Consider the following 12,818-nt stretch of genomic DNA (forward strand, 5'->3'; position numbering starts at 1 on the left):
GGTCTGCTGTTAGAATTTGCTCCAGAATGTTGTTCATACTTCTGGTGGGTTGAGTATTGCTTTAAAAGCAGTTTCTACTTAAGAATCTGCTTTAAGTGTGTCATCAAACACTGAGAAACATGTGATTTGTTTTTCTTCTTTTCTCTCAGGAAGCTGACAGCTGGGAAATTATAGAAGGGCTGAAAATAGGCCAAACCAATGTCCAGAGACCAGACAAACATGAAGGCTTTATGCTAAAGAAGAGAAAATGGCCTTTAAAGGGCTGGCACAAGGTAACAGTTTCATCATATTCATCTTCAGATCATCTTCATAAATAGAGGCTCTTATTTGGTGTCATTAGGTGGGAAACCAAGAATACAGTTGTGTGTGTAAAGCTAGTGTTCAAGGCCTTGTTTTAACTCTACAGTTAAACTGTACAGCTGCAACCTATCATACCTATTTAAGTCTGAGATCTGTAATGTCTGTATGCAGGGAAAAAATATTTTACACGATATTTAAAATCCAGTTTGGACATATTTTTGTTTACTCTGCTTTTTTTAAACTTAAATTAGTATAAATATCTTCTTATTAAATATTCTTCTAAATATGAGATTTTATAAAATGCAGGCATGGCTTCCATTGGATGGATTTATACTAATTCCATTATTGAACCAGTTCCCTATTGCTGAATATGTAGCACATGTCTAATTTTTTATTGTATGAAGTTGTGATGAACATTCTTATACATGAATTTCCATTTAAGTCCTCGGGATAAATTCCTAGAATTATTGTTACCAGTGCAAACTAAAGATGGAAAGTCACTGATCTTGGAAGTTTGTTTACTGCCCTTTAACGTATATGGTTTATTCCTCTCTACCCAACTCCACATTCTTTTTCCATCTTCCAGTTTTAATTATGGAGAAAATATTTTACACTATATTGTTGCAGTTACCTGAGTAGCAGGAATTCTGGATGCTTAGGAAAAGAAAGTTGTCCTCTATTTTCAATATAAGCCTTTTGGTAGACCACCAGTATCTTGTCTGAAATTACTGAAACAACAGGTTCATTACTTGCCACATCTACTGATGGATTCCATCCAAGGCAGATGGATTTGTGGGTGCAAATGGCAGGAGGCTGGTGGCTGCCCATTGACCCAGAAGGGGAAGTTATGGATTATAACATCCTTGAGGAAATATATTTTTTGCAATTTAAGAGAAGGATTTTAAAATTAACAGTTGGGAAATGTTGCCCCAACCCTCTATCTCTGAGGGTGGAATATCTTCTTCCCTCTCACTTGTCAGAAACCTTGGCAGTCTCCCCTGCACCCATAATATTATACCAGTGCCAGGAATCTCTCCCCACCCTTGTTCTTTCTTAGATTTTGGCCAACTGGCCACACTCCTTCCTGGAATCACCTTTGCCTTTCATTCTGACCTTACCACTTTGCAATTCTTCAAATCAGTGGCCTTGCTCATCTCTTTCCTTGTGACCATCCTATAGGTTATCCCTGCTAGAATTCTTTGATAGATAGGAATGGACAAACAGAAGAAAGGCGTCAAAGAAACACATTTTATATAAATTGCTAACTTTAATTAAGCACTCTCAGTCCATGTTTCAGCAAAACTGGCTGTGGTTCAACAGCAACTCTTTCTGGACCTTCCCTTAGACATTTTGCTGCATAAGCAATAGGAGGTTCTCCTCTGCATTGCCTTTTCTCTTGGTCTCTAATACCATCAGATATTTATTCAAGCATCAGCCCATTTGATTGCCCAAGTCATAGGCAATCAAGTGTTTTTCAGCTATAGAGATTCCTTCTTCCAGTGCTTACTTCTTACCCCCCACCCCAGAACCTATAACAAAGGGGTAACAGTGACCTTCTGTGAGTTCTGTGTAGGGTGTCTCCAGGCCTGACTGCCTGTCACCTCAGCAGCTAAGAGTTCCTGAGTCACATAAAAACTTCCCAGCAGAGTAATTTACCAGCCACAGAAAGACTCCCTGCATCTGTAGAGACAAGAGGAGGGCAGTGGACCCATTGTTTGATTGGGTCCTGGGAGCTGTTTGTTCTCCAGTCAGTTGTCCATAGAAAGGAAATCAATAGCAGAAGAGTTCCTGAGGTTTGTGGAGCAAAAATGGCTAGATTCATTTGGACTGGACCATGAGTGTCTTGAAAGTGACAAAAACTGCCCCCAATATATATATTTTTCCCTTAATATAGTTCAGAAATAATTTTTAATCTCTTTTACTAAGAGTGAATTGCAAGTGTTTTGCTAAGTGGAGATGCAAGCATATTGATAAGGCTACTTTTTAAACTTTCCAGATAATTCATCATTCATAGCTCCAGTCCACTGGCTTCTGTTAACAGACATGGGCATTTTCAGAATTATATATGGTAGCCAGGGAGATTCAGGAGTTTATCTCCAAGGTGGAAAATCTCCTGTAGACAAATTCCTCACAGAATCACTGTGACCTAACTCAGGTTATTTTCATTTCTCACTTTCAAAAACACCCCACCGTGATTCATTTAGAAAGTCTTAGTTGCAGGCCCTGGGATTCCTCCCTCCCCCGCCACCCCTGACACCCCCATTAAGAAAAACCGTAGTGATGGGGGAGTTCCCTGGTGGTCTAGTGGTTAGGATTCAGGGCTTTCACTGCTGTGGCCTGGGTTCAATCCCTGGTCAGGAAACTGAGATTCCACAAGCTGTGCGGTACAGCCAAGAAAGAAAAGAAAGAAAGAAAAACAGAAAAGAAAAGAAAAACTGTGGTGAAAGATTTCATCCCCATTGGATTATGTATAAAAGGACCCTACTAGGTAAATAGTATGGAACTCGAGCTAAGATTTCCTTACCATTTCATGTGACTGACCGTGGCCAGGTACATTGAATTCAAATACATGAAAATGATCAAACATACTGATTACTAAATGCCAAGCAGTGTTAGACCCACACTTGTGAATGTTTTCTATAACTCAAAATACTGACAGTAACTGGGGATTGTTTGGTTCTTGCAGCGTTTTTTTGTCCTGGATAATGGAATGTTAAAGTATTCAAAGGCACCACTTGATGTAAGTAGACACAAAGATTGGTTTAGAATTCTGCTTGAAGTGAGTAACCACCACAGTGTACAAGTGTTGTGCCATAGTTACCAGCTCTGTGCATTGCTGTGCCTTTAAGATTTAACAAATGTTGCATGGAAGGTGTGTTTTACGCTTATGCTCAAGCTAGCATAAAATCTCAAACTGGTGCCTGAAGATTTAATTTAACTGTTGTGATGTGTGTTGTTAAAAACAGAAGCTTAAACCTAAAAGTCACCAACTAATAAAATTAACCCTTTCTGTCTTAGAGAGAAAACCCGAGTAGGCTTTTTTCCTGCATCTCTCAATAAACTATGCTATATGTGCTTTTTTTGAGGTTTAAAGCAACATTTGTTCTTACTGAAGTCTTTTTAAGACCTTATGAACTTCATTTCTGTTTCATACATTCTTTTATCTTGGGCATCCCAACTCTAAAATTATTTGAAATTATTTTTCTTTAATATAAAAAGTCATTGTTTGCATGCAAAACTGGAAAATGCTCTCCTTCTTATCATTGTATATAGGGTAAGTAACAGAGGGCTCAGATTTCAGTTCTGTCTCCAGCGCCTTCATTGAATCAGCTGTGTGTCCTTGACCAGATGAGGGCAGCCAGAGGAAGAGCTGACTTCTCCGTGCACTCTGTACTAGCTGCCCAGTTTTGCCCCAGCAGCAGTCTTCTAGCTGATTACTTGGGGATCTTCTGGGTTGTAGGTCAAAGATTAACCATAGTTATTTTAGGAACCAGTAAAGATATCTTTCTTAGGATATACACTGTGCAATCTAGAATTATGAAGTTATGCCCCAAACAGGAATGAGATGAATAGTGTTACTTATTGAAATTGGTATGAAGTCACTGCAACTTCAACTGTCCTCAGATTCAGGACCTTAACTTCAGAACCTTAGCCATTTCCTCTTTGTAGGGGTGGTGTTGTATTCTATCTCCTATAGATAAGTTAAAGATTACATTAAGCTCACTTCAGTACAAAAGCACATCAGATCACATGTCCTTCCAGCCTTTTTACCAGTCTTTTGATTTCAGATTCAAAAAGGGAAGGTCCACGGAAGCATCGATGTCGGACTCTCTGTCATGTCAATTAAAAAGAAAGCTCGGAGAATAGACCTTGACACAGAAGAACACATCTATCATTTGAAGGTAAAGTTGCCTTTCAACAGTTTCTCTGCCAATATCTGGGGAAATCACTTGCCTATATCAGTGGTAAACAGGAGATAGGTTTCACCATTACCTACTCCTCTTGTTTATTGTTTTAGGTGAAATCCCAGGACTGGTTTGATGCATGGGTCTCCAAACTGCGCCATCATCGATTGTATAGGCAGAATGAAATTGTGAGATCACCACGAGATGCTAGTTTTCACATATTTCCTTCAACCTCCACAGCTGAATCCTCACCAGCTGCTAATGTTTCTGTTGTGGATGGAAAGGTATGACTTTGTTATATGAAAGTCAGCCCAGAAATTGCTTGGAAAATTATGCAAACATGTTAACTGTGTCTCATTTTACAAACCAGAAAGAGAAGGTTTGCTTTGTAAACTAACCCTCAGAAGACAATAGTGATATTTACCATCAAGGTTAATTACAAGTATAGATTAGGTGGAAATATGGACCAAGGGAATGAACAGTTTTCCTTTCTATGAATGGAGTACATCTAAATTGTATGTGGCTTTGTAGGAATATTAGAAAGAGTGAACATTTGGTTAATCAGCACCTAGAAATTGATGTCTTCCTGGGTGGTAATAAGAAGACCACAAAGTTTTTAAAGTGAAACTTGTTTTTTTGCCTTGAGTTGTAATATATACATGACTATGAGAGAGACCAGTGAATTTCCCCATGAGGTTAACGCAAGTGAGCTAAAGATTGTGACAGTAATATAATATATTTGAATATAATGTATTTGAATGACTAGGCACTGTGTTTAAGCATTGGACATTCATTCATCTCTGGTCTTAGATATACCCAAAGCTCAGAGACAGTAAAGAATTTTCCCAGCAGTTAAATAGACATTAAACAGCTAAGCCAAGATCAGAATCTTCATCTTTGTTTCCAAAATCAGTGCCTTTTTCATTATACCAGGTATCAGATTAAGGGAGGCTGAAGCTATTCTTTCGGCTGTATTAAGAGTTCTTTTTCTGTGTTGCCGAATTCAGAGCTAGAGGTGTTGCCTGTTAAAAACCAAGGTTAAGACAATAGACAGGGAGACAGCTATTTCTGCCTTTGCCTCAATAATTAAGTTTTCTGAACCATAGCCACATTGCACTGCCCAGGGGTCTTCCTGTTTCTCACTTGGCACCTGATATTGAGAATAGAGACATCTGTGAATAACTAGCTGCCACAAGGAGTTGAGTTCAAATGTGTTTCAGTGAAGATTCTGCTTTTCTCTGTTTTCCTACATAGGGAAATATGGAATAACATATCCAAGTTTCCTCTGCAAAGCATTGAAAAACCTCATGGAGTAACTGCAAGACTCATCAAATCAGATTAAATGAAACACAGCTGTATTTAGCTTTTGCTATTTTGATGGAAATTACTTACCTAATTTTTGTTAAATCCCGTTAATTGTATTTCATAAGGCTCTCAAACGTTATTTCATTATGGAATATCTCTCTGCTAGGAACAGGGTATTGGGTTAACCCTAGTACTAACTGCTTCTGAAATCAAAGGAAATGAACCAGTAGGTCGGGGTTATTAGGAAGTAGGGCACTTACTGAATGACCCAACACAAGACGTGCAAGATAGTCCCCAAGTTTCTCTGGGCCTCCTGTGTTCTCATCACAGAATAGAATGAATCCCAGAGTTAGTCCAAATTAAACAAGAAATGTATCCCAGATGGATATTTAAAATATATAAATGTTTAACCCTTTGGTTCTTCCAGCTTCTGCCTGTCTCTTTGGCACAGAGTGTTGATAAAAGACATATTATTTTCATCCCTTGTGTTATTTATTAAATAACTTGGGTGACATCCGAGAATGGAGAACTGAAACCAAATCCTCCCCACTGTTTGCCTTGGAATAAGAAAGCTCTTCAACTCTGGTTTTCATAGATCTATTGCTCTAGTTACAAATGACATACCTCTGAGATCTAACTCAGTGAAAGATTTCTGTTACATTTATCAAAATGCAGTAAAGAGTGAAAAGAGCTTTTTATCACTTTGCTTGAATTCTAAGCATCAAATTATGAGACTCTCGAATGTTAATGGGTTTGTGGCCCTGTGAGGGTAATAAATAAGTCTGGGTTTGCTAAGTATGTGCGTCCTTCACTTCCTAATGATTTACAAGAGACACAATCAGTTGTAACTGAATATTAAAGTCAAATATGGAGTTTTAAAGTTGTTTCAGCTTTGGGGGAAATAAGTTTCTGCTTTTTTCAGTGTTTACTGTACTCACTTTAGTATTCACATACTTCATACAACTTTTATTTCACATAAAATCCCTTTAATGGAAAGTCTATCAGCTATAGATAATAATAACTTGCCAAGACTGCCATTTTATACGTTACAGTTTCAATATGCATTCACAGCATGACAAGGTTGCTTGCTGGTGGGTAATGTATTTAAGAATCACAGGTAGCTGATGAGACCATGAGTTGATCATAAGGGTACAGAGAGCTTTTGGAAAGGAAAGGCCTTCACTCATGAGTTGAGTACTGCAACAAGGACACTGTATCAGCTGTAACTTACTGAGTAATGCAAAACTATTGAAAATTTGAGTTGGCACGTCCTTGCGAGTATGAGATATAACATACTTGAATGTTGTCCCCTTTGTTTTTTGGTGGAGATGGCAGCTTAACGAGTGTCATGTCGTTATTGCTTAGAAATTTTGGCTCTACTGAGCTCATACCACATTTAGCCAAGAGGCTTCTTCCATATTTTGAGCGTGTCTTTTTGTTCCTCTCTTTTTTAATGTCGCTTTGAGTATACTTTTGTTCTTTTTAGTAACTTAAATGTACTATTTCTGCCTAACCATACGCGTTTTTTTATTCATCGTAGGCGCAGCCAAACAGCTTTCCATGGCAGTCCCCTTTACCATGCGGCAGCAGCCTCCCTGCAACCTGCACGACCGGGCAGAGCAAAGTGGCAGCCTGGCTACAAGACTCAGAAGAAATGGACAGGTGTGCAGAAGGTTAGTTCTTGCCCATTGTGGGCTCTCAGGATGAGCCAAAGAAACAGGCACAAAAGGGGCAAATTGTGGGCGCTGCACCTTTCACCCCCCAAGCCCCCTTGATTGCCTCCAGCTTTTTTTTTTTTTTTTTCTTATTTTTATATCCCAGATCTCCTCTTTGCCACGTCTCGGGCTTCTTACCTGTGCGTTCTCCTGCACCCTCACAACTCCTGAATCTGGTTTTGCCCTTACCCGGACTCCCACCCACTTCAACCCTCTCATTTCATCACGTTAGCAGTTCCCTCTGGCTTCGTTAGCCTCCCGCACCCCCGACCCTGGGGGCGATCACCCAGCTGAGTGCTGCCTTGGGAGCACCCTCCAGCCTCGTTCCTGACAGTCTGCTAGGTCACTTGCACAGCTGCCTTCTCTGCTGCTCCATCTGGCCTACAGAACAGTGTATGTCTCCCAACAACCAACAATAAACAGCAAAATTATACTGATCTGAGATCCACAGTTAACCTGGTAGTGGTGTTCCACTATGCATCAGTTATTTAATACTCCAAGCTAATACATGATTCTTCACTGTACCATCTCTCAGCCTCTTAATCTGCAGAAACTTTCTCCTTCCTTGAAATGAGCCTTATTAGCACATTGGTCCAAACTGGATCCACAGACCATTTCCAGTCCATGAGACAGCTTTCATTTGACCTTCAAAAATGAACAAAACAAAACAACACAAAAACAACATAACAAGTATTTAATACATCTAAATTGATTTAATTTTTAAATTATCTTGAGACGATGTTGCGCCTAACTTTTTTGATATTATTTTTTTTTCTTTTATGAAGTTATGGTGAAAGGAGATGTTACGTTATTTTATATCCTCACTTAGAAAAATTGAAATTTGGCAACCTGTGTTCATGCCCCAGCCAAATCTGTTTTTTTTCTTTTTTTGCTTTACACATGTGTGAACTCAAAGTCTGCAGCATTTTTATTAGCCCTCTCCACATTCCAAACTTAATATTTATGTGAAAATATGACTTTAAGGGGGATGTTAACTTCATAAAGTGTGTCCAGCTAACATTGCATTAAAAGGGTTTTACTTGAGTATATTCACAAAACACACAGACATTACTTTGCCTTTATGAACTTCAGGTTGGGGAAGAAGCTGACCTCACTGTCCTAGACACTGCAGGCTTGCCTTGGCGGCGGTTCTAGACAGTCGGCCTCTCCTCTAATTTCTGCCACTTTGCACATGCTTGTGGAGTTTAACCTGGCCACCGACATTGCTGAAAAGATTGAGACTGTCTACCAGGACAAAGTCCCTTCATGTGACCAAAATAAATAGACGTGGACCTTGATGCCGAGAAGCCCCTGGCTGGTGGGGGGATGTCTTTGTCTCCCTGTGTGCTTCAGGTCCTCTGTGGCCCATCCCTGTGTCCTCGTCCTGCCATTGTGTTCTTCAGGATTTAGTGTAGTAATGATCTCCTGTCTTGAGAACAACCTCAGCCTTTCCCACTTCAGTCATTCCTACCCGTAGACTTCAGCTTCTCTCCCATAGTTTGACTTTGCCCTTTTTGCTCTATAGAAGAAGCATTCTTGGCAGCAGGACGCCATCTGCTTTCTGCTGTGTTCTCAAGCCTCATCCTCTGACCCACCCTGCAAGACCTTCTTTAATTAGCCTCCTCTTTTCGGCCCCATGAAGTTTTCCTTTTTTTCCAACTGCTTCTTCTCTGTTTCATTGGGATTCTCCTCTGGTTTCAGGGATTATCAAGATTCAGTATTCTGCTTTTAGCTTCAATGATAGTAACTATAGCTTGTTGAGGGCTTATATGGGCCAGGCACTGAACTAAGCACTTTACATATGTGGTATTTTATAGATTGTCACAATAGTACCAAGCAGGAATTTTGAACCATATTTTTATAGGTAGAGAAACTACAGCTCAGAGAGGTGAAGTAACTTGTCCAAATTACACAGCAAGTACTTGACAGAGCTGAAGGGCTAACCCAGGCCAGCTTGATCCTAATGACTATGCTCTGTGCTTTGGAGGTGACAGGCATGCTTCTAGTTTCAACTGCAATCTCCGTTTTGATGATGGTAGTGGTGGTAGTGGCGGCAGCTGATAGGTACGGGGTGCCACAGGCACTGTTCTAGGTGTTTTAAGTGCGTCAACTCATTTAATCCTCTCAAGTCCACTTTACAGGTGAGAAAACTTAGGTACAGAGAAGTTAACTCACTTAGACCCAGTTCACACAGCTAGTAATGGTAGAGCTGGGATTCAGACTCAGGCAGTCTGACTCCAGAGCATATGCTCTTAATCACTGCACCATATTTCTCTCGAAAGGGCTGAAAAGCCTCTTTAAATTTCAGACCTCTGTACCCGGCCCGTGCTACATTCCCACCCCCTCCCTTGCTGTGGACCCTCTCTGTCTGTACACTCCGTCACGCCTTCTCCTCAGCCTGTCTAAAACCAAATTCTCTGTCTCCTATGTGAAAATGGTCCCAGTTCCTGGGCTCCCCTGTTTTTGTCAGTGCTGCTCTCATAACCACTCCTGAAACCTCTGTCATCTCTGACTCACCCACCCTGTTCATCCAGCTGAAACTGAGTTCTGTTATTTCTTTGCAAACTTCCCCCATCTCCCCTCCCCCTCATCTACCCTTCCTCTGGAATTCCATTTCCACTGTCCTAACTCAGGCTCACCCTTTGCCCAGTCTCTGACTGGTACCCGCACCCTCAGTCGCTTGCTCTGTGGCTCCGTCGCTCTCAGAGGCTCCTGGGAAATTACTGAGTTTGGACATGTTTGCATCCAGTGCCAGCACTTAGCAGCCATTATCCCATTGCGCTCGGCTCTGAGACGTAGGTATTGCTACTGTCCCCACTTTGCAGATGAGGGAAGTGAAATGCACGGAGGTTAAGGAGCCTGCCCAAGATTACACAGCTGCCCCGATAGAGAGGCTGGGACTCCAGCCAACCCACATTTGACTAATCCCAAAGCCATTCTTTGTTCACTACATATAATAGTCCCTCAAGACCACTATTTCATAAAATAACTTTTTGCAAAAATCTCTTCAGGTGGTTCTCCGTGAGCTCTTGGGCTGTAGTCCAAACTACTTAGCCCAGCGTTTAACATCCAGCTTTCAGCTTTCGGGCCCCGCCTACCCTTTCAACCTTGCCTTCCATAGGCCTAATTAAACTTATTTGCCATTTCCTGAACGTGCTTGCATGTTCCTGCCTCCATGCCTTTGCACAGGCTGTCTTCCCAACCTGCAGTGCCCTCTCTGCCCTCCTCCACCTTCCTGTTTTGCTGAAGCCTTTTTATCAATCCTCCAGACCCACAGAAGGTTCTACTGTCTCTTATAAGTCTGCTGTGACGACCTCAAACCACAGTAACTTCCTTTCCTGAACTACCACAGCACTTTTTTTTTTGGTCTATTTTGATCATTTCGTAGCATCCCAATATTGAGGTTGGTTGCATTTCAGAAGTTCATCAAGTAACATTTTCTTGAACCCATAACATAGCACATTTATAGTTCCAATACTTAAAGAGGTTAGTTACTCATAGGTCTGGACTTCTGTCAGTCCAGATCTCAAGTATGTAAGGGAATTTCTTGGCTCTTGGGGAGCATTTTTTCCCATAGAAACAAAATGTTAAATTAGTATTTTATATGCCATCCTTATGTACCAGTATATGCCGTCACTAAAATGGTACATAATAGTTCAACGTACAGATTATTTATTGTGTACATTTTCTTTAAACCAGAATGTCAATTCCATGAATCTTATTTTATTGCTATATTCCCTGTGCTTAGAACTGTGCTGGGTGCATAGTGTCTTCCAAGTCAGTGATTCCTAAATGAAATAGTAAATGGATAACTTTGGATATACCTTAATTTATTTAACTATTCTGCAATTGGACGTTTCTTTTTATTTTTTAAATTTAATTTTAAATTTTATTTTGGAATATAGTTGATTTACAATGCTGTGTTAGTTTCAGGCATACAGCAAAGTGATTCAGTTATACATATACATATATCTATTCTTTTTTCAGATTCTTTTCCCATGGAGGTTATTACAGAATATTGAGTAGAGTTCTTTTTAGAACAAGGTAGGGAAGATAAGAAAGTAAATAAACTGCTAGATATTTAAGTTTTAAACTATTTACTGTTATAAACTGTCTCAACAGTCCTTTCTTGGCATAATATTTCCTTTTTCCCAGATTCTAAAATTAGATCTAATTTAATGAAATTCTAGAGATTTCTTTTTTAAAGGTATTTTTATTGTCTTGGGCAAGTCCTTATAATCCTTACATACAACCAGACACTTAAGCAAGGAGAGAAATTCTGCCAGGGGTTTCATTTCTTCCATGATAGAAGTGTCAAGGAATGGTGTGCTTGTTCCAAGTTCAGGCCCTAGAAGAATGATTAAACATAGTGCAGTTAATACTCCATAAAGACCATTTCTGGCTTTCATAGAATCTTCTCACCTCCCATCTCAGTTGCTACTTTCATTAGGAAGGTAAGAGAGTAAATAGTACTGTCACCACTTGACAGGTGAGAAAACTGCAGCTGAGAAGTGTAAAGTAAATCAATGTCTCCCGACCCTTAGTTTTGGATCCTTTTGCCTTGAATAGAGTTCATTCACCAAGTTCTCTTTCCATTCTGTTAGAAAGGATTTTAAGCCCCATTTCTATATCTCTACGCTACCTACATACGCCATTTGTGTAGAATAATCACAGTTATTTAGGAGAATTAATGTAATATTTACTGGATAGAAGCTTTAATGGATAGGTAGTGTTAGATAAGGTCCTTACCAGCATAGCGCTTGTGATGTAGTTCTGTTCTTTAAAAGGCAAGTTAAAATATAGGTCTCTTCTAGCCAACTCCTTTCTCCTCTTCCCTCTAACCCCTGCCTTCTTTCTTTGTACTAATTTTCTCCCTCATTCCTTCCCGTTTATCTTCGGTATTTCCTACCCTTCCAAGTCACTCACTTTATTTTCTTCGTGGGGTGCATGGGAGGAATACAATGGTGCTGCCTCCCCTGCAATGGGGAGGGGGTGGTGGAAGGGTCCTAGCCCCCTCAGTACTCTCTTCCGTCACCTCCGTTGGGTGATTTCCTTTCCTGAGGAATTTAAAGGCCACTGATGGCCAAGAGTTCCCTGGAAGGACAACAGCAGCACTGGAACAGCTCACCTAGGGCTCCCACCCTAGGGCAGATGCTGCTGAGAGATGGGACCTGGGTGGGACCTGGCCCCCGATGTATTGCTGCTGCCCTGCTCTCTGTAGAGTGTGCAGAGATTCTGAGTCCTATATGAAGACCTTCCTAGCAGGTAGACACATTCCTAACAATAAAACTCTACAACTGCTGAAGTTCCCTTGAGTGTGCTTCTGATGTGACAAAGGCCACCTCAGCAGGAAAATGAGCACACCCAATTTCACTGGGATTTTAATGGCTTTCTACACTAATAACTGTTCATTTGTAAGAGTGGGTCTTGTGGTCATCCAATAAATAATCAGTGGTTGTATGGTTCTAAACCAGAGACCACTTCTGTTTTCTTTCATTTGCCAGTGTCATCATTCTATAAACATAGATCTGCCTCATCATATTTGCCAAAATTTGGATAGAGTGCCTTTTATTATCATCACCACCACTCCCTG

At 40.4% G+C, this 12,818-nt stretch overlaps 1 protein-coding gene across 27 annotated transcripts in view; it reads left to right on the top strand.

Annotated features, from left to right (window-relative positions):
• The window catches only part of OSBPL6 (oxysterol binding protein like 6), a 206,506-nt gene that overhangs the window by 145,610 nt on the left and 48,078 nt on the right, over nucleotides 1–12,818 (top strand). For all 27 annotated transcript variants that reach the window (XM_067026356.1, XM_059051926.2, XM_067026370.1 and 24 more), the window contains 5 exons: nucleotides 150–272; nucleotides 2,987–3,040; nucleotides 4,089–4,202; nucleotides 4,319–4,489; nucleotides 7,051–7,183. In XM_067026356.1, the coding sequence (XP_066882457.1) occupies nucleotides 150–272; nucleotides 2,987–3,040; nucleotides 4,089–4,202; nucleotides 4,319–4,489; nucleotides 7,051–7,183 (595 nt within the window). The remainder of the gene's footprint in view (nucleotides 1–149; nucleotides 273–2,986; nucleotides 3,041–4,088; nucleotides 4,203–4,318; nucleotides 4,490–7,050; nucleotides 7,184–12,818) is intronic.

This window comes from Kogia breviceps, chromosome 2, assembly GCF_026419965.1.
Source record: "Kogia breviceps isolate mKogBre1 chromosome 2, mKogBre1 haplotype 1, whole genome shotgun sequence".
Lineage (NCBI taxonomy): Eukaryota > Metazoa > Chordata > Mammalia > Artiodactyla > Physeteridae > Kogia > Kogia breviceps.